Here is a 22,624-nt window from a genome sequence, read left to right on the forward strand (position 1 = left end):
TGTGTGTGTGTGTGTGTGTGTGTGTGTGTGTGTGTGTGTGTGTGTGTTAGACTGAATTGAATGAAAGGAGACATGCTTCTCAGAGCAGACTCCTTACTCTGTTCAAGACTGAGCTCTGACAGACTCTACTGTTCTATCACACATGTCCATTTGTTTCAACTCTCTCTCAATTCAATTTCAATTTAAGGGCTTTATTGGCATGGGAAACATATGTTTACATTGCCAAAGCAAGTGAAATAGATAATAAACAAAAGTGAAATAAACAAGAAAAAATTAACAGTAACATTACAGAATAAAGACATTTCAAGTGTCATATTATGTCTATATACAGTGTTGTATACAGTCTGATGTGCAAATAGTTAAAGTGCAAAGGGAAAATAAATAAACAAATATAGGTTGTATTTACAATGGTATTTGTATTTACAATTTCAAGTTCTTTGTGGGTCTGTGTGATCTGAGGGAAATATGTGTCTCTAATATGGTCATATATTTGGCAGGAGGTTAGGAAGTGCAGCTCAGTTTCCACCTCATTTTGTGGGCAGTGTGGTTTTGTCTAATTGTGTTGCTGTCCTGGGGCTCTGTGGAGTCTGTTTGTGTTTGTGAATCGAGCCCCAGGATCAGCCTGCTCTGTAGGTGATGGCTTTGTTATGGATGGTTTGGGAATCACTTCCTTTTAGAATTTAACGTCTATTTTCTGGATTTTGATAATTAGCGGGTATCGGTCTAATTCTGTTGTGCATGCATTATTTATTAGGTGTTTTACATTGTACACTGAGGATATTTTTGCATAATTCTGCATGCAGAGTCTCAATTTGGTGTTTGTCCAATTTTGTGAATTCTTGGTTGGTGAGCGGACCCCAGACCTCACAACCATAAAGGGCAATGGGTTCTATAACTGATTCAAGTATTTTTTGCCAGATCCTAATTGGTATGTCAAATTTTATGTTCCTTTTGATGGCATAGAAGGCCCTTCTTGCCTTGTCTCTCAGATCGTTCACAGCTTTGTGGAAGTTACTTGTGGCGCTGATGTTTAGGCTGAGGTATGTATAGTTTTTTGTGTGCTCTAGGGCAACATTGTCAAAATGGAATTTGTGTACATGGATTTTATAATGTCGTATGTTTTTCCCCAACACCACTTTCTATACCATTTCTATAGCAGACCCTCATGCCAAATTCAGTCGAAAGCTTTTTTGAAATCAACAAAGCATGAGAAGACTTTGCCTTTGTTTTGCTTTGTTTGTTTGTCAATTAGGGTGTGCAGGGTGTATCCGTGGTGAAGTCTCTCTCTCTGTCACACACACACATTCACACACACACCAGTGGCAGTCGGTGCCGTTTAAGATTAGGGAGGAATTTTGTAATTTGTTTATGAGCATGGCCTTATTTCTATTACAGCATATTGGATGACTGTCATCCATATTCCATTCACCCAGTTCAATCTAACATCGATAGGTTTAGGCTACAACATAATACAAACATTTTCCCTCTACCCATCATGAGGTTTCTACAATCTAGCCTATGAATGAAAGTTTTTAACATAGGTGCACAGGTCACAAGACAAATTGGAGTAATCAAGGTGACAGACATTGAAACATTCAGTACCACCTTGCACACTCTTGCCTGCATCTAGGTGATCTAGTGTGCAATCATTGGTCCAAACGTTCCATTTTGCAAACAAAACGAGAGTTTCTATTGGGCAATTTCAGGTAGGTTTGTCCATTTTTTGTTCCGTTTGCTTCCATTTAATTTTTTAAGAAATTTGTTCAAAACTGTTCAACTATTCTCTTTCTCTTTCTTTGAGTACTCTACTCACAACATTTTATGCACTGCAGTGCTAGCTAGCAGTACAAGATTAATTCTCTAATCCTTTGATTGGGTGGACAACATGTCAGTTCATGTTGCAAGAGCTCTGATTGGTTGGAGGACGTCCTCCAGAAGTTGTCATAATTACTGTGTAAGTCTATGGAAGGGGGTGAGAACCAAGAGCCTCCTAGGCTTTGTATTGAAGTCAATGTACTCAGAGGAGGCCCGGAAGCTAGCTGTCCTCTGGCTACACCATGGTGCTACCCTACAGAGTGCTGCTGAGGCTACTGTAGACCTTCATTGCAAAACAGTTTGTTTTAATCAATTATTTGGTGATGTGAATATATTTAGTTATTGTTGTATCTAAAAATAATAACTTTTTGAATGTTTCACTATTTGTATTTTTTTTTAAATTCACTAAGTAGGATGGTCCTCCCCTTCCTCCTCTGAGGAGCCTCCACTGACACACGTACACACACACATGCACACAGCCATCAGAACAGATAAGGCCTGACCTTTTCCAGAGCCTGCTTCCTGTTCAATGGCGATGCAAAAGTCGGCATGGACTAGACAAACTCGCACGCACGCACACACAGACACACACAGACACACACACACACACACACCACACACACATCCCTTTCTCTGCCATGTTAATAATCCATACTAAACAACTGTATTCTTCTTCTTCTAACATGGCTGTGTCAGTCAATCTAATCATTTGTATGCGATGAGGATTGGTGCAAAGATCTCTCTTTCGCTCTCTCTGGCTGGCTTCCTATTTAGAGCTGGGCTCCTGTACTCAGATAGAGCAGATAACAGATAGCAGATAGGATAGTTCACTGGGCACTGTCTCATAATCTCCCTGACGATTATCACCTGGATCATCAAAACCTCTGTCCTCCCTCTGGTGGACCAATGCTTCAGGGACATCACTTGCAAACACACACGCAAGCAAGTACGCACGCACTTGCACACACACACACACACACACACACACACACACACACACACACACACACACACACACACACACACACACACACACACACACACACACACACACACACACACACACACACACACAAAGACACTAACAAAAGAGAAATCACAAAGACAGCTACAAATATGCACAAAGTTGATGTACAATATACACAAAGCTGTAGGAACAAAAGACAGGTTGTCACTCAAAACACATCACAGCCACAATAGAGCAGAAACCTGTTTCACACTGTGTGTACGCTGTATCATGACACCTCTGAATTCACACCGACACACACAAACACACACACATAGACATACACACATAGACATACACACATAGACATACACACATAGACATACACACAGATCATGGACAATTTATCACAACCTACATCTTTCACAGACACCCTACAACCCCATCCCCATCCCTCACCCTCACGTCTTTCACAGACACCCTACAACCCCCATCCCCATCCCTCACCCTCATGTCTTTTACAGACACCCTACAACCCCCATCCCCATCCCTCACCCTCATGTCTTTCACAGACACCCTACAACCCCCATCGCCATCCCTCACCCTCATGTCTTTCACAGACACCCTACAACCCCCATCCCCATCCCTCACCCTCATGTCTTTCAATGGCTAGAGTTAGATCTGCATGTTCTTTAGCTTAGCCAATGATAGTCCCAGCAATGAAGCCCATGGTGATGTGGTCCAGGCTAGAAGCAGGCAGTGGTGGAAAAAGTAGACAATTGCCATACTTGAGTAAAAGTAAAGATACCTTAATAGAAAATGACTCAAGTAAAAGTCACCCTGTAAAATACTACTTATGTAAAAGTCTAAAAGTATTTGGTTTTACATTTTTAAATATACTTAAAACAAAAGTAAATGTAATCACTAAAATATAAAAAAGTATCAAAAGTAAAAGTATAAATAATTTCAAATTCCTTATATTAAGCAAACCAGACAACACAATTTTCTTGTTTTAAAAATGTACAGATAGCCAGGGGCACTCTCCAACACTCAGACAATTTACAAACGAAGCATTTATGTTTAGTGAGTCCGCCAGATCAGATGCAGTAGTGATGACCAGGGATGTTATCTTGATAAATGCGTGAATTGGACCATTTTCCTGTCCTGCTAAGCGTTCAAATGTAACTAGTACTTTTGGGTGTCAGGAAAAATGTATGGAGTAAAAAGTACATTATTTTATTTAGGAAGGTAGTGAAGTAAAAGTTGTCAACAATATAAATATTAAAGTACAGATACCCAAAAAACGACTAAAGTAGTACTTTAAAGTATTTTTACTTAAGTACTTTACACCACTGTAAGCAGGGAAGTAGAGAGTCATCTGAGCCACTGTTTCAGAGGGAGTCATGATAAATAGCACAGCACTCCCTCTAGTGCCATTCACCTTCTAGTGGCAAAAATATCTTCATAGGGCACTTAAGCCTGTACCATGAGTCAACCCCAGAAAACTCAAATTCTTATACTGTGTGTGTGTGTGTGTGTGTGTGTGTGTGTGTGTGTGTGTGTGTGTGTGTGTGTGTGTGTGTGTGTGTGTGTGTGTGTGTGTGTGTGTGTGTGTGTGTGTGTGTGTGTGTGTGTGTGTGTGTGTGTGTGTGCAGATGCTTGTCAGTAATGTTAGTAAAGTCTATCCAATCTCTGTAACCTCTGAACTCTATCCTTCATACCCCCAGGACATGAACCACTCCTGGCTGTCCCAGCAACCCTCAGGAGGTGGCCAGGCCCAGTGCTTCCTCTACAACCCTAAAGTAGGCCTATGTGTGTGTGTGTGTGTGTGTGTGTGTGTGGGGGGGGGGGGGGGGGGGGGGGGGGTCTTTAAACTTTATCAATCTATCTCTCTCTCTCTCTCTCTAGGACGCAAAGCAGCACACTACTCAGCACAAACAACGTATGTATTCACAGTCTAAGGTGTGTGTATTTGTGCATGGGTGTATCTGTGTGTGTGTGTGTCTGTAGCCTTTCTCTGTCAGGCTGCTCAGGAATATGTTATAAGAATGAATATGTTTGTCATACCTGTGTGTGTGTGTGTGTGTGTGTGTGTGTGTGTGTGTGTGTGTGTGTGTGTGTGTGTGTGTGTGTGTCCTCCCTCTCTCTCTGGCAGCTCGGGGGGATGACCCACCCTCACCTGGCACCTCACAAATCGTAAGTGGGACACGAGAAATATATTCTACCTAAGGTCACCAGACAGTGCCGGGGCTGTAATCCACACACACACACACACACACACACACACACACACACACACACACACACACACACACACACACACACACACACACACACACACACACACACACACACACACACACACACACACATAAACACACACAGAGGGGGAGTAGTACTAATCTGTCAGTTTTAGTTGTGCAACAAACATGATGTAAAAACACCAGGACACCAGGCCAAAGGTGACCTGACATTTGTGTGAACTTTTCCAGTAGCAGAACAAAGAGTCTCCTAGCTTATTAACCCTTTATATTCTCTTTCTCAGTCAGAGGTGGCATTTACCTCATTACCCCCTCAAAACTAGACATTATAGCCTTTGTATACTGTACTTCATACTTCACTTTTGCTTTACTTTAGAGTACCATTACTTTACTTTGGTCTTTCTCTTGACGTATGTTTTTCTCATTTTTCCCAGCATGCTCGCTGATGACTTGAAGCTCAGCAGTGACGATGATGATGCTGACAAGGTAGGGAAGCCCAGGAACATTCTACAAACCTTTTCAAAAATGTTTACAACATTTCAGAATGTCTCTCTCTCTCTCATGACCTGAGCTAAATGTTTCCTTACTTCCATCCGCCCTTTCTCTTTCCTCCCTCCTCCCCTACACCCTTCCTCCCTCCACCATTCCTTTCTGCTCCCTCCAACCCTTCTCTATATTCATCCTACTGCACAGTAAAAAAACAAAAAGGAAGCCAAAATATTTTGGGGGGGTAACTAGTAACAGGACTTTGTAACTGAGTAAGTTGGCTACATCCCTTATTTTAAGTTGTATGAACTTAAAAAGGAGAGAATAGAAACAGTTAGTTGGAAAGGTTGGTAGGAAGAGAGGGGGGAGAAGAGTGAGAGGGGTTCCCTGCAGTGAGTGTGGTTCTGGGCCAGGGCTGGAGTGAAAATTGGAAGGAGAAGGAGAAGGAGAGAGAGAGAGAGGCTGGAGAGTTGGCAATAGTTGCTCTCTGAGGGAGCTGTCTGTGCTCTTAGAATGGAGATGCATTTCGCACACACACACACACACACACACACACACACACACACACACACACACACACACACACACACACACACACACACACACACACACACATACACACATACACACACACACACACACACACACGTCTAAAGTGACGTCCCCTTCTTGTTTCCATTTCTCCATTTGTATTGATTTGATAGAACTGGAAGCTGAAATCGTCTGGCATGCTTTTGCCATATTGTTTTCACCTATCCAATAGCACTTCAATATGAGCAGCACAGGAGTTCCACTGCTTATTGTTGACAGATCACTCTTGTGTTGTGGATAAATGCTCCTGCACCGTAGGAAATGCAGATGAGCTTTGTGATTTACATAAATTAACTGAAAACCTGCACTAACACATGGTTATAGTAACAGTATTGCAGTATTGCAGTATAACAGTATAACAGTATTGCAGTATGACAGTATAACAGTATATGTAATCTTATTTTGGCAGGCTAATAGCATAACCATCGATCAAGCAACATTATGGACTAAATGTTCAACTCCTGTTGCTGCAGGTTTATTTTTTGCTCGACAATACTGGTGAAATGAAGATCATGCTGTACATAATGAATGACACCAGTCTCTTTGACCTCCCTTCTCTGTCATCTCTCTACTAGGGCCCTGAACAGTCAGCCCCCTGGTTTGGTAACAACAGGTACTAGATGTGTCTACTGCATTACGTGTGTGTGTGTGTGTGTGTGTGTGTGTGTGTGTGTGTGTGTGTGTGTGTGTGTGTGTGTGTGTGTGTGTGTGTGTGTGTGTGTGTGTGTGTGTGTGTGTGTGTGTGTGTGTGTGTGTGTGTGTGTGGAAGTAATATGAAAGGTCAGGATGTATGAAATGTGACAGCTGGAGGATTTCTCTCTCCTGGTCACTCTTGAAAACACACACACACACACACACACACACACACACACACACACACACACACACACACACACACACACACACACACACACACACACACACACACACACACACACACACACACACACACACACACACACTGATAGTGATATATGAAGAGGGCCTACAAGTGTGAATGCCCATATATTGTTTGTATTTGTGTGTGTGTGTGTGTGTGTGTGTAATCTGACCCCTCTCTGGTGTGTGTGTTGATTGACAGTCTGTCGGAGCAGCACACACACACACATGGTGGGAGGGTGAGACATTCCAGCTCAGACTCTTCAGGCTCAGACTCCTACAGTGAATTGGAGGAGGAGAGCAGTAGCCAGCGCTCCCTTATCCCAAGCCCAGAAACACACTCCGATCCTGGGACACCCACCGACGCTCAGGCCCTTGGCTGCACCAAGGAGGTAGTACCCCCACGCTCACTTTCTGTCACACTGCTGTCTGTCTGTCTCTATACCATATCTCTCTTTAGCTGCCTGTCTTTCATGGTATTTCTCAATCTCTCTCTTTTAGAGATTTTTCTCTCACCCTTTAGCCTCTCATACCCTTTAGCCTCTTATACCCTTTAGCCTCTTATACCCTTTAGCCTCTTATACCCTTTAGCCTCTTATACCCTTTAGCCTCTTATACCATTTAGCCTCTTATACCCTTTAGCCTCTTATACCCTTTAGCCTCTTATACCCTTTAGCCTCTTATACCCTTTAGCCTCTTATACCCTTTAGCCTCTTATACCCTTTAGCCTCGTATACTCTTTAGCCTCTCATACCCTTTAGCCTCTTATACCCTTTAGCCTCTTATACCCTTTAGCCTCTTATACCCTTTAGCCTCTTATACCATTTAGCCTCTTATACCCTTTAGCCTCTTATACCCTTTAGCCTCGTATACTCTTTAGCCTCTCATACCCTTTAGCCTCTTATACCCTTTAGCCTCTTATACCCTTTAGCCTCTTATACCGTTATACTCTATTTTTTCTCTCTGCTTCCTCTCATTTCAGATTCTCTCTCAATTCAATTCCATTCCATTCAAAGGGCTATATTTGCATGGGAAACATGTTCACATTGCCAAAGCAAGTGAAATCTATCTGGGGAGGGGGAGGGGGAGGCAGGAATTAGGAATGCACGTGAGCTAGTCTAGGGAGGGGTGAGACCAGGGTGAGGAAGCAGGGGGAGGAAGCAGGGGGAGGGGTATGCAGGGGGAGGAAGGCGGAGGGGAATTGCTGTAGGAATTAGAGTCTGGGTGTCATGTCAACAAGCCCAGTCCCAAATAGGAAAGCCCACGGGAGGTGGGAGTCCCGGAGATTCAGTTTCACGCTAACATTTCATTAGCAGTTAGCATGACAGTCTCCCACACTAATAACCAACTGCAGACTCTCTATGCTACGCCAGCTTACGCCCAACTAAGCTAAACTAAAGGTAAGGGAAGCTTTCAAATGGAATGGGTTAGCAGTTTCATTGGCACTGAGTTACAAGCATGTAAATGCACAGTAGAGAGAGAGAGAGAGAGAGAGAGAGAGAGAGAGAGAGAGAGAGAGAGAGAGAGAGAGAGAGAGAGAGAGTGGTCTGTTTAGAAACAGTGGTGAGTAATAGGTCTTTATTTGAGGAGGAGCTGGTGGTGGGGGGATATTGTCGAAAGAGGGGGACAGCAGTTGGGGGTTTAGGTTAGCTATGCAGAGAGAGTTGAGTAGGGGAAACCTGCTTCTACTGCCTGTATGAATAGAAGGCCCTATGTGTCTGTCTCTGACCATAGCTGGGTCTAATACTGTACATGCGGTATATCAGGCCCCAATAGAGGTGGTGAGGCTGGGGGGGGGGGGGAAGGGAGTATATTTATTTACTGCTTTCTATTGCCTTCTTGTCAAATAGCGCCAAGCCAGAACAAACTGAGAATTGACCAACTAGGTCCCGAAAATCATGCAAAGCACACTGGGAGTTTCCTTCCTCAATTGAAATACAATCCATCTCTGAGCTGAAGAGAGATCTTATCTATGGATGATCGAATTGGAACTGGGGTTTCAACCGAGCATGTTTTGGGTGGGTGGGGAGGAGGGGTAGGAAAGAGTGCTCCAGAGTTCCAGGTAGAGGGAAGGAGGGAGGGAGGCAGGAGGCAGAGAGGGTACAAGAGACGCAGTGTCTTCTCTGGAAAAGGGAATGAGGGAAGGGGGGCAGTGTTTGAGTAGAGGAGTAGAGGTTTAAATAACTCTGGTCAGCTACTGGAGAGAGGGAGATAGAGGGGGAGGAGAGAAACATAAAGAAAAGAGAAAGAGCAGGAAAGCAGTGAGTATATCCTCTTCTTTTTAAAACTCTCTTCTTCCCTTTCTGGGTTACTGAGTGAATTGTTAGGCAGAATAAACAGCCAGTGTGAGTCATTAGATAAATGGGAGGGGGCTTTAGCCTCTGTCAGGTCAGATGTGTGTGGATTCCAGTGGTAGTAGGAAATGTCAGGGCAGATGTGTGTGGATTCCAGTGGTAGTAGGAAATGTCAGGTCAGATGTGTATGGATTCCAGTGGTAGTAGGAAATGTCAGGGCAGATGTGTGTGGATTCCAGTGGTAGTAGGACATTAAGGTGGGTTGAAGAAGTAGTCAATTTAAAGGGCACTGTTCAAAGTTTGAGCTTCTTAGACTATGGTTGAACGAGTGGCCGTTTTTACAGTGTTTTCTCAATGTACTCTACATTTACAGTGTAGTTTTAACTGTGGTGGTAAGACTGAAGCCGGTACTGGGAGTGAGTAATGTATGTTGGTAGTGTTTGTTCTATGGGCTGTGTGTTTTGGAATAGTCCAATGTGTGTCCTGGTTTACAAGGAATCTATCGTTTACTTATCAAATCAAATCAAATTGTATTAGTCACTTGCGCCGAATACAACAGGTGTAGACCTTACAGTGAAATGCTTACTTACAAGCCTTAACCAACAGTGCTGTTTCAAAAAATACAGATAAGAATAAGAGTAACAAGTAATTATAGAGCAGCAGTAAAAAAGTAACAATATATACAGGGGGGTGCCTGTACAGAGTCAATGTGCGGGGGCACCGGTTAGTTGAGGTAGTATGTACATGGAGGTAGAGTTAACTAAAGTGTCTATGCATAGATGACAACAGAGAGTGGCAGTGGTGTGGAGAGGGAGGTGGGGGGGTGGGGGCTATGCGAATAGTCTGGGTAGCCATTTGACTAGACGTTCAGGAGTCTTATGGCTTGGGGGTAGAAGCTGTTTAGAATCCTCTTGGACCTAGACTTGGTGCTCCGGTACCGCTTGCCGTGTGGTAGCAGGGAGAACAGTCTATGACTAGGGTGGCTGGAGTCTTTGCCAATTTTTAGGGCCTTCCTCTGACACCGCCTGGTATAGAGGTACTGGATGGCAGGAAGCTTGGCCCCAGTGATGTACTGTCATGTCACTGTCACTTGCTCTTTTCCCCTTAGTCTCTCTCTCTGTCTCTCATTCCATCACTCTATCCCTCCCTCCCCCTTAGTCTCTCTCTCTCTCATGTTGTCACTCTATCGCTCCCTCCCCCTTAGTCTCTCTCTCTCTTCACAGAACAGTGTGACCATAAGACCTACCCTCCTCATCTTTCTTTCATCCTGTTCCTCCCTTCACACTTTATAAACATTTGTATTTTCAAGGATTTTTTTATATTGCACTGGCCTTCATTCAACATATCAATATTTTTGTGGGAAAAAGCTTATCTGAATATATATATCTCCTTCCGTGGCCTCCAACTGATCTTAAATGCTAGTAAAACTAAATGCATGCTCTTCAACCGATCGCTGCCCGCACCTGCCCGCCCGTCCAGCATCACTACTCTGGACGGTTCTGACTTAGAATATGTGGACAACTACAAATACCTAGGTGTCTGGTTAGACTGTAAACTCTCCTTCCAGACTCACATTAAGCATCTCCAATCCAAAATTAAATCTAGAATTGGCTTCCTATATCGCAACAAAGCCTCCTTCACTCATGCTGCCAAACATACCCTCGTAAAACTGACCATCCTACCGGTGCTCGACTTCGGCGATGTCATTTACAAAATAGCCTCCAACACTCTACTCAACAAATTGAATGCAGTCTATCACAGTGCCATCCGTTTTGTCACCAAAGCCCCATATACTACCCACCATTGCGACCTGTACGCTCTATTTGGCTGGCCCTCGCTTCATACTCGCCGCCAAACCCACTGGCTCCAGGTCATCTATAAGTCTCTGCTAGGTAAAGCCCCGCCTTATCTCAGCTCACTGGTCACCATAGCAGCACCCACCCGTAGCACGCGCTCCAGCAGTTATATCTCTCTGGTCATCCCCAAAGCCAATTCTTCCTTTGGCCGCCTTTCCTTCCAGTTCTCTGCTGCCAATGACTGGAACAAACTGCAAAAATCACTGAAGCTGGAGACTCATATCTCCCTCACTAGCTTTAAGCACCAGCTGTCAGAGCAGCTCACAGATCACTGCAACTGTACATAACCCATCTGTAAATAGCCCATCCAACTACCTCATCCCCATACTGTATTTATTTATTTATCTTGCTCCTTGGCACCCCAGTATCTCTACCTGCACATTCATCTTCTGCACATCTACTATTCCAGTGTTTAATTGCTATATTGTAATTACTTCGCCACCATGGCCTATTTATTGCCTTACCTCCCTTATCCTACCTCATTTGCACACACTGTATATAGACTTTTTCTACTGTATTATTGACTGTAAGTTTGTTTATTCCATGTGTAACTCCGTGTTGTTGTATGTGTCGAACTGCTTTGCTTTATCTTGGCCAGGTCGCAGTTGTAAATGAGAACTTGTTCTCAACGAGCCTACCTGGTTAAATAAAGGCGACATTTTTTGTTGTTGTATTTTTCTCGCTGATCAGGACGATTGTTGTTTTTGGCTTAACCCCAAGACCAGGTTTTCTGTTTTGATTGAATATAGTCCAAGCACTTGCTGCAAATTAATTATAGTGCAAGTTAGTGTTTAAAACCAATGTGGATGTATAAAAGTCAACCTGTATCACATGATCCCTCTCCTTTGTTGAGCCTACCTGTCTGTTTCTCCCCTCATCCCTCTCTCCTTAAATATGTCATCCGTCTCCATCCTCTCATCTTCCTCTCTCTGTTTTCTCAGATATATCACCCCTCCACCACTCAGTGGCAGCTGGATAAGTGGCTGAAAAAAGTCCCCAAAAAATCCTCTTCCTGCGACCAGGATCCCAGCAATCACGACCACGCCCAGAGAGCTACAGAGCACCGGTCGCTCTCCCCAGACCCCCACAGAGCCACATCTCCATCCAGACCCTGGGGGATCAGAGAGGACTACAGCCCCAGCCAGAGCCCTGTTCCCAGCCCGCGCTTCAACTACAGCCCCAGGCATAGCCCTCGGCGTAGCCCTGGCTACAGCCCCTGCCCCAGCCCCAGCCCCAGCCCCTGTTCCAGTCCTTGTCCTAGCCCCACCCCAAGACACAGTCCCATCCCTAGCCCGGTCCCCAGTGTCTGTCCAAGCCCCTTCCCAAGCCCCAGAGCCACCTGCAGCCTTAGTTCCATTCCCCAGCACCCCCCTAGGGGTCCTAGTCCTAGCCTTACTCATTCTAGCCCCCGCCGCTATCCTCAGGTTCGGAGTCCTCATCAGGAAAGCCACAGGCCTCCCACGTGGCCTAGCCTAACAACCAGCCCGAGCCATAGACCCAAAATCAGGCCCTGGATTGCCCCTGTACCCAGCACTGAGCCCAAGAGCAAGCCAAGACACAGTCCATATCCTCAGCCTCCGCCTCAGCACAGCTCCAGGCCTAAATCCACACAGAGCCAGCCTGTTCCCACTCCCAAGACCACTGCCAAGGCAGCCCCTGCTCTGACCACTGAGCTGAGCCACAGGCACAAACACAGACCCAGGCCTAGTCCCAACTCGAGTCCCAAGCTTCATTCCCAGCCTAGCTTGAAACACGCACTCACTCTAGCCCCCAAAAGCCAACACCTATCCAACCCCAGGCCCAGTAATGGGCCTAGTTTGACAACCAGACTCAGTACCCGTCTCAGTCCCACACCCAGGGCCAAGACCTTACCCACCACAGACCCTAGCAGAGAGACCAGCAGCAGAGTTAGTCACTGTTCCAAATCCAGCCCAAAGCCACATTCTCTGCCTAACTCCAAAGCTAGTTCTGAGCCTCGCGCTAAATCCAGCCCCAGCCCTAGACCCAAAGTCAAGTCCTGGGCCCCTGCTCCCCACTCAAAGCTTCCACAGAGGAAGCCCCAATCTAGGGAGAGAGAACAGGAGGTGGACAACCGGAGAGAGACCCATGCACCAAAGAGGAAGGTAGACAGGCAGACAGAGGGAAAGGGGGAACATGAGGTAGAGAGACAGACAGAAAAACAAGGAGAGAGGCAGGGGAAGAAACAGAAGGAAAGAAAGGGGGAGAGACAGGGAGAGAGAAGACTGGCGGAGGAGCAGTTGCTTAGACGCCCCTGGGTCCAGAGCTCAGAGGAAGAGGAGGAAGAGGACGTAGAGGAGAGAAAGAGGAGAAGGGAGGAGAGCGAGAAGGAGGAGAGGTGCAAGAGGAGGTGGGAGGAGCAGCAGCAGAGAGGTGAATGGCAAGCGGTCCAGCCCAAGCAGAGACCTCACACCAACAGCGAGCGCCGCCACCATCCCATCGACCCACAACGCCACGGGACCAAGAAAAAGAGGAGGAGGAAGAGTGAGGAAGAAAGACAGTCTCAGCCGGACCCTTCCCCTCCACCGTCACCCTCCTCCCCCACTCCTGTCGTCCCACCCACAGACTCCTCCTCCTCTTCAGAGTCCGACTCGGAGCCCGATCTGCCTCCCAACGTCACCAAAGTCCCGGCCGACTCCACATCAAGCCAGCGTCCCATCTCCAGGAGAGGGTACCAGGGCCCGGGGAGGCCCGCGGATAGCAGGCCCAGAGTGCTCTACCCCAGGCGCACCACCGCATCCAACCCAGGCCAGGGGCACCAAATCCAGGGAAAGCAGAAACTCTACACCCTGGTTCCGTTTGGACGTCGTGAGCTGGCCGCAGCCTCCCATCGAGGCCTGAGAAACTTGGTGGTTCAGATAGACCTCTCCCTGCTCAACAGAGTGCCTGATACTACGACAGGCACCCCAGCCTCTCACAAACACTCTTCCTCCTCCTCTGCCTCATCCAAGCAGAAAGAAGCCATGAGACACCTGTGCATCCCCGAGACAGAGAGAGGAGACAGCAAGAGGAAACGCAAGGTAACACACACACTCCTTTTTTTCTCTATAGACCTCCAGTGTAAACAAGATAGTTGCACTGTAGCTCGTTTATCATGGAATACTAATGTCATCCTTTACTGAGACCTGAAGTCACTGTTACTTCACAACTACAATAGCCTGGTGTCCGTGGTTCTGCCATAATATGCGTGTTTCCTCCCAGTCAGAGAATGGAGTCCAGCACCACAGAGAGAGTAAGAGGAGCAACTCCCAGACCAACGGCCCCTTTGCCCACACAGAGTCGCACAGACGTCTAGACCCTCACTCAGACACCAGACACAACGGGTGAGACTGGAACGCACACTCTCATACACACGTATACACACTCTCATACACACTCTCATTGACACTTATACACACAAACACACACACACACAAACACACATATATACACTGATTGTATAAAACATTAAGGACACTTGCTCTTTCCATGACATAGACTGACCAGGTGAATCCAGGTGAAAGCTACAGTATATATATACGCACGCTGATACATACATAAACACTGTAAGAAGTACTGACTGTGTATTTCCGGGGGTTGTATGTGTGAGCAGGTTCTTGGAGGACTATCTGGACAGTACCCCTCTCTCTGACACCGCCGACCCCACCAAGCCCCCCATCAAAACACAGAACCCAGAGCCTAAGATGGAGGTTGAGTGTTGTGTTGGGGTGTCAGGGCAGCCTCTGCCCGAGTGTGAACCATGGGGACCTCCTTTACAACGGGCAGGGGGACAGAGAGGAACCGTAACCAACCATGAACCGTGAGTGCCTGACTGAAAAATAAGGCCATTGTTAGTCTTAATGACCACATTCTACAGCCCAACCTAGACTGTCAGGAGCAGTCAGTAGCTACCACATAATAATATATTTGTCTGCTCTTTCCTATTGACTTCCTCCCCCTTTCCATCCCTCTGTAGCCCACATCATGCTGAGTACTACATGCATGAAGCCAAGAGGATGAAGCACCGTGCAGATGCCATGGTGAGACTGGTTCAGGACTGGGTTAGGACCAGAAGGACTGTTCTAACACTGAGTTAGGAATGTTAAAAATCGCTCCGCCATTTTCTGGTTGCTAAAACTCTGATAGTTCGCCTAATTTCAGTTTATGTGACAAAATAAGCTAGTTTAGTGTAGAGAGTCATTGTACCATCTAATCCGCTGTGAAATAGATATTTTTCATTAGCAAAAATATTGTTGTTTCAGCTGTTTGAAGCTGGTGTAATAAAACCGAAAGTGAAAGAAGCAAAAACAAAACTTAAGACCAGGAAGCATAGAAATAGCGCACATAGAACAGATCTACCGCTTCTTAGACTTGCTTTCAATGACAATGATAGATCTATAACTCACATTTCTATGTGGATTTGGTCGGTTTGCCCACAAAGTTACATATTGCCACTTTAAGACTGTTTCAAAGATATCAGTAACATTTTTAAGATAAGTTGGCTAAAATGATGAGGACCCTTTTAGAGGATTAAGTGGCTAGTGAGCTCTTCCAACTTCATTAATTTCCTATATCACTTACCCAGTATCTCTCTCTCTCTGTCTCAGGTGGATAAGCTGGGGAAGGCAGTGAACTATGTGGATGCTGCTCTCTCCTTCATGGAGTGTGGAAAAGCTATGGAGGAGGGACCACTGGAGGCCAAGTCTCCCTATACCATGTACGCAGAGACAGTAGAGCTCATCAGGTGAGACAAACACACACTCACACGCACACACACACACACACATTCACACAGACACTCTCACACACAAACACAGACAAACACAGACACACACACACACACACACACACACACACACACACACACACACACACACACACACACACACACACACACACACACACACACACACACACACACACACACACACACACACACACACACTGTAACAGTGATCCTCTGTGGTTGTCAGGTACGCCATGAAGCTGAAGAACCACTCTGGCCCAGGGGCTAGACAGGAAGACCAACAGTTGGCCGTACTGTGGTATGTTACTAGCAACGATTGTCCAAATGGTTGAAAGGTCAAAAATAAAGTTCTGATCAATGAAAAAGCTGCATAATGGGGTAAGATACTCAACGCATTTTGAATTTTAAAAACCCAAGAAACATTGACTGAACCTTTGTTTAATGAGATCCAGAAAATCTATGGAATCCAGACAGTTTAGGTGGCAATTTCAATTTAATGTTAAATATCAAATGTTTTCTTCTTTGAAACAACCATGCCAACATTTTTTAAAACCATATATGGCCTATTTATGCATTTTGTGATTACATTGATGGAGTAAACTTCTGGAAATACCAACTCATTTCGGCAAGAATAGCATAAAATTAGGCCTACTCTCTATACAATCAGCATATTTCTATGGTAGGCCTACCAAGCCCTCACAATCTCCCAGCTTTCACCATGGTTTTCATTCGTAATGATGATTGTTTTTGTCAAATTCTCATGCATATTCAACATTAGATGGAGACTGTGTTTGAGAAAAGGATAGTCACTAAATGCTCTAGAATTTTCAAGCACAGAAATAGTTGATGTTGGTTGTTCGTTTTTGGGAGCGGCTTCCATTGTGGCTGAGTTAGGCTACTTTGTAAACATTACATCTCTACTTTTTCAAACTCTACAAAAATTAACACCCACCTGTGCAACAATCGCTTTCTTGTCATTCTTGTGATATAAATGTTGTTTGTGCTTTTAATCCCTGTCAAATCAAATCAAATGTTATTTGTCACATGCTTCTTAAACAACAGGTGTACACTAACAGAGAAACGCTTACGTACCTTCCCAACAATGTAGAGAGAAAGAAAATAGAGAAATCATTTAAAAAGTTCAACACAATAATAAAATGTATAATAAATACACAATGAGTAACGGTAACTTGGCAATATACAGGGGGTACCAATACCGAGTTGATGTGCAGGTGTACGAGGTAAATAAGGAAGATATGTACATATAACTAGGAATAAAGTGACAAATAATAAACAGTAGAAGCAGTGGAAGTGATGTGTCCCAAAAGTTCTTGCAAAAAGGGTCAATGCAGATAGTCCGGGTAGTTATTTGGTTAACTATTTATCTAACTATTTAGCAGTTTTATGGCTTGGAGTTAGATGCTGTTCAGGGTCCTGTTGGTTCCAGACTTAGTGCATCGGTACTGCTTGCCGTGCGGTAGCAGAGCGAACAGTCTATGGCTGTAGTCTTTTACCATGTTTAGGGCCTTCCTCTGACACCACCCGATATAGATGTCCTGGATGACAGGGAACTAGGCCCCAGTGATGCCAAGCAGTTGCCATACCGAGCGATGATGCAGCCAGTCAAGATGCTCTCAACGGTGCAGCTGTATAACTTTTTGAGGATCTGAGGGCCCACACTAAATCTTTTGAGCCTCCTGAGGGGGAAGAGGCGTTGTCGTGCCCTCTTCACGACTGTGTTTGGACCATTATAGATCCTTAGTGATGTGGACACCGAGGAATTTGAAGCTCTCTACCCGTTCCACTACAGCCCTGTCGATGTGAATGGGGGCGTACTTGGCCCTCCATTTCCTATAGTCCACAATCAGCTATTTTATCTTGCTGACGTTGAGGGAGAGGATGTTGTCCTGGCATCACACTGCCATGTCTCGAACCTGCTCCCTATAGGCTGTCTCATCGTTGTCTGTGATCAGGCCTACCACCGTTGTGTCGTCTGCAAACTTAATGACGGTTTTGGAGTCGTGCGCGGCCACGCTGTCATGGGTGAACAGGGAGTATAGGAGGGGACTAAGTATGCACCCCTGAGGGGCCCCCGTGTTGAGGGTCAGTGTGATGAATGTGTTGTTGCCTACCCTCACCACCTGGGGCGGCCCGTCAGTAGAGGGAGGTGTTCAGTCCCAGGAACCTTAACTTAGTGATGAGCTTTGAGGGCACTATGGTGTTGAATGCTGAGCTGGAGTCAATTAACAGCATTCTCACATAGGTGTTCCTTTTGTCCAAGTGGGAAAGGGCGATGTGGAGAGCAATAAGGATTGCGTCATCTGTGGATCTGTTGGGGCGGTATGCAAATTGGAGTGGGTCCAGGGTGTTTGGGATGATGGTGTTGTTGTGAGCCATTACCAGCCTTTCAAAGCATTTCATGGCTACAGATGTGAGTGCTACGGGGAGATAGTAATTTAGACAGGTTACCTAGGTGTTCTTGGGAACAGGGACTATGGTGGTCTGCTTGAACATGTAGGTATTACAGACTGGGTCAGGGAGAGGTTAAAAATATCAGTGAAGACACTTTCCAGCAGGTCAGCGCATGTTCTGAGTATGCGTCCTTTTAATCTGTCTGGCCCTGCGGCCTTGTGAATGTTAACCTGTTTAAACATCTTACTCACATCGTCTACGGAGAGCGTGATCACACAGTTGTTCTGAACAGCTGGTGCTCTCACACATGGTTCAGTGTTGCTTGCCTCGAAGTGCGCCTACAAGGCATTTAGCTCGTCTGGTGGGCTCGTTTCACTGGGCAGCTCGTGGCCGAGTTTCCCTTTGTAATCCGTGATAGTTTGCACGCCTTGCCACATCCGACAAGCATCAGAGCCGGTGTAGTAGGATTCGATCTTAGCCCTGTATTGATGCTTTGCCTGTTTGATGGTTCGTCAGAGGGCGTCCAAGCGTCAGCGTTGAATAGATTCAGACAAAAAAACGACTATGTGCCATTGTTGACATTTTGAAGGAGTCTTGCTTCTGTTTGAGCCGGCATAATGCACGTGTGCACAATCATAACATCAACAGGGAAATGCTTTTTGTTTTTTTCTATTGTGTTATTGACTGTACGTTTGTTTATTCCATGTGTAACTCTGTGTTGTTTGTGTCGCACTGCTTTGCTTTATCTTGGCCAGGTCGCAGTTGTAAATGAGAACTTGTTCTCAACGTGCCTACCTGGTTAAATAAAGGTGAAATAAAAACAATAAAAAATAAAAAACAAGCAAGCGTTAGAATGTGCGTTGCTTTTCTTTTTAAATAAATCGGTCCAGCAACAATTATTTGACAAGTGAATTTACACCTCAAAAAACAGAGGAATAATGGCGGGAGAATCCTGAGGTAGGCGGTGCATGCACATTTACATTTACATTTAAGTCATTTAGCAGACGCTCTTATCCAGAGCGACTTACAAATTGGTGCATTCACCTTATGATATCCAGTGGAACAACCACTTTACAATAGTGCATCTAAATCTTTTAAGGGGGGGGGGGGTTAGAAGGATTACTTTATCCTATCCTAGGTATTCCTTAAAGAGGTGGGGTTTCAGGTGTCTCCGGAAGGTGGTGATTGACTCCGCTGACCTGGCGTCGTGAGGGAGTTTGTTCCACCATTGGGGTGCCAGAGCAGCGAACAGTTTTGACTGGGCTGAGCGGGAACTGTACTTCCTCAGAGGTAGGGAGGCGAGCAGGCCAGAGGTGGATGAACGCAGTGCCCTTGTTTGGGTGTAGGGCCTGATCAGAGCCTGAAGGTACGGAGGTGCCGTTCCCCTCACAGCTCCGTAGGCAAGCACCATGGTCTTGTAGCGGATGCGAGCTTCAACTGGAAGCCAGTGGAGAGAGCGGAGGAGCGGGGTGACGTGAGAGAACTTGGGAAGGTTGAACACCAGACGGGCTGCGGCGTTCTGGATGAGTTGTAGGGGTTTAATGGCACAGGCAGGGAGCCCAGCCAACAGCGAGTTGCAGTAATCCAGACGGGAGATGACAAGTGCCTGGATTAGGACCTGCGCCGCTTCCTGTGTGAGGCAGGGTCGTACTCTGCGAATGTTGTAGAGCATGAACCTACAGGAACGGGTCACCGCCCTGATGTTAGTTGAGAACGACAGGGTGTTGTCCAGAATCACGCCAAGGTTCTTAGCACTCTGGGAGGAGGACACAATGGAGTTGTCAACCGTGATGGCGAGATCATGGAACGGGCAGTCCTTCCCCGGGAGGAAGAGCAGCTCCGTCTTGCCGAGGTTCAGCTTGAGGTGGTGATCCGTCATCCACACTGATATGTCTGCCAGACATGCAGAGATGCGATTCGCCACCTGGTTATCAGAAGGGGGAAAGGAGAAGATTAATTGTGATTAAAGATTAAGAGATGCACATTGCTAATGTCACTTTCTCTTTGTAATTTCTTATCTATTATTACCCGCCTAGAAAATAATCACCTATAGGATGTGGATTATGTATTTATTTACTGGGCATTTCTCTGTGTGTGTGTGTGTGTGTGTGTGTGTGTGTGTGTGTGTGTGTGTGTGTGTGTGTGTGTGTGTGTGTGTGTGTGTGTGTGTGTGTGTGTGTGTGTGTGTGTGTGTGTGTGTGTGTGTGTGTGTGTGTGTGTGTGTGTGTGTGTTCCCTAGTTTCCGGTGCCTTGCTCTCCTATACTGGCAGATGTTTCGTCTAAAGAAGGATCACGCCCTGAAGTATTCCAAAGCTCTATTGGACTACTTTAAGGTACAGACCTCACCAGCAGCTATTTTAACTGCTGGATTTAGTGTGATGCAATTAAAAGCAGACATGTTAGATTAGATTGGTTAGATTGTAAATGTGTTTTATCTGTCGTCCCAGAGTTCTCCAAAAGTGCCTACTACTCTCCCAATCTGGAGCGACTCGGGAAAGTAAGAAAGACTCGCTCTCTGTCTCTCTTATCCCCTCTCCCCCTCGCTCTCTTTCTCAATCACTCCAATGTATTTGTGAACGTAGTATTACATTGATTTGACTCTCCTTAGCGAAGTATCATTGTGTTCTTCTCATTGACAGGGGCACAGGGGGACCTCCCTCGTCCCTCTCCCCCAGCCCCTCAGCCCTCACCCTGGGCTCTCACACTGGCAGCTCCCCCTCCTCCCTCATCAGCATTCCCCAACGTATCCACCAGATGGCAGCAAACCACCTCAACATCACCAACAGTGTCCTCTACAGCTATGAGTACTGGGAGGTAGCAGATAGCCTTGCCAGAGACAACAAGGGTAAGAGAGGCTACCTCTTTATTAGCAAATGAATAAATGGACTGAAATGACCTCTTTGGTTTTTTTAGAGAGAGAGAGAGAGAGATAGATAGTGAGAGAGAGAGAGAGATCAGTTTGTTGAGACTAGGTTTCAGTGTTTTATTAGATGTGATTTAACCCCCCACTTTCTCTCTCTCTCGCTCTCGCTCTCTCTTTTTCTCTTTCTTTTTCTCTTTCCAGAGTTCTTTAACTACTTGAACACCCTGTCGGGGCCATTGACTCTCCACAGTAGTATTGCTCATGCAGTCCAGTACACCAGACAGGCTCTACAGTGGATACGCATCAGTGCCAATGTGGGTTAGTGGAGGGAGGGGCGAGACCATAGAGAATGATAGAGAAAGCATCCCTATATAGTTCCCATTATGGCGTCTGTGAGCGCACCGGCAGCGCTATTTCCATTTTTAAGTAGTCAATTTTATTCTTCACAATTGGCTGATCCCTCCTGATGAGCTGGTTGGACATGACTCCAACAGGAAGTTGACTGTCACCAAGTTGACTGCATTAAAATGGTGGAAGCCCTCACTGCTGCTCCCATGCTAACATGGCATTTTGGCCACTGGAGGCCTCTATCATTCTTTATGGGTGAGACCCAACAACCTGGCCTAAGGGAAGGAGGGAGAGAGGGACACAAGTGATGAGAAATTGAGGAGTCCCCTTGTATTCTACGTTTTAAGGATTAGTACTTCAATTAATAGTTCAATTCTCAGCATGTATCATAAATTATGGATTGGATTTATACACAATAGCGCCTTTCCTGGTGCTCAAAGTGCTTCACTTTGTATGGGGAGAAGGTGTTGTTAATCCTACAAACAGGCAAAGGAACTGTTTTAGTATATCTTTACTCTTCCTCTTGGGATTCTCTGTGCTGATCTTTAAAGTTCCACATGGATTCAATGCCTTCAAACTCGCTGCTTTACCAAACGTGCCACATATGTAATGACAAAACACACACAGCAACTGTCTAAAAAGGAAATGGAAGAGAAACATCATACAGTGCACCTGTGAGGACTTTATGATTTCTCTACTGTACAAAAGGACAACAGACATATGACCTGGACTACATCTCCCATGGGCCTCACCAGGACTAATGGTTTCATTAGGGGAAAGGTGAAGTTGGGATTTTGAGTTTTATTTTGGACTGTCAGACCCCTCATCCTAAAATGTAGACCAAGTTACTGGTAGCTTTTCTGTATGACTACACTGTGAGATGGCTCTTTTAAGAACATTTAGAGATGCCTTTCACTTTTTGATGTCTTTTTATGTGCAATAGGTGTGTCAGATTATTTGTTTTTAACAAAAATACCAAAACAATAGGTTTTGATTTGGTTTTGTTGCCAAGTGGATGGCCCAGCATTCATGTTCCTGTCTATGCAAAATTATTATTTATAATATGGTGTAATGTAATTATCAAAAGTTGCATACCGAATTGTATTTCATAAATGTCTTTTTGATATTG

The 22,624-nt window shown here is 45.5% G+C and overlaps 1 protein-coding gene across 1 annotated transcript; it reads left to right on the forward strand.

Annotated features, from left to right (window-relative positions):
• The first annotated feature begins 4,922 nt into the window (after positions 1–4,922).
• aff3 (AF4/FMR2 family, member 3) lies at positions 4,923–22,624 on the forward strand. Its single transcript, XM_039014781.1, has 14 exons — positions 4,923–4,957; positions 5,457–5,508; positions 6,675–6,712; positions 7,181–7,370; positions 12,070–14,166; positions 14,348–14,469; positions 14,739–14,945; positions 15,102–15,165; positions 15,733–15,869; positions 16,099–16,170; positions 20,524–20,617; positions 20,732–20,781; positions 20,924–21,129; positions 21,349–22,624. Exons 1-14 carry the CDS (start codon positions 4,926–4,928, stop codon positions 21,468–21,470), a joined length of 3,483 nt encoding a protein of 1,160 aa, XP_038870709.1. The 5' UTR covers positions 4,923–4,925; the 3' UTR covers positions 21,471–22,624.

The sequence above is a fragment of the Salvelinus namaycush genome, chromosome 19, assembly GCF_016432855.1.
Source record: "Salvelinus namaycush isolate Seneca chromosome 19, SaNama_1.0, whole genome shotgun sequence".
Taxonomy (NCBI): Eukaryota; Metazoa; Chordata; class Actinopteri; order Salmoniformes; family Salmonidae; genus Salvelinus; species Salvelinus namaycush.

Coding starts and splice junctions, on each gene's coding strand:
- aff3 (XM_039014781.1), top strand. CDS start 4,926: ATGACCCACCCTCACCTGGCACCTCACAAATC. Junction 4,958..5,456: donor CACCTGGCACCTCACAAATC/GTAAGTGGGACA, acceptor CATTTTTCCCAG/CATGCTCGCTGATGACTTGA. Junction 15,166..15,732: donor AGCACCGTGCAGATGCCATG/GTGAGACTGGTT, acceptor TCTCTGTCTCAG/GTGGATAAGCTGGGGAAGGC.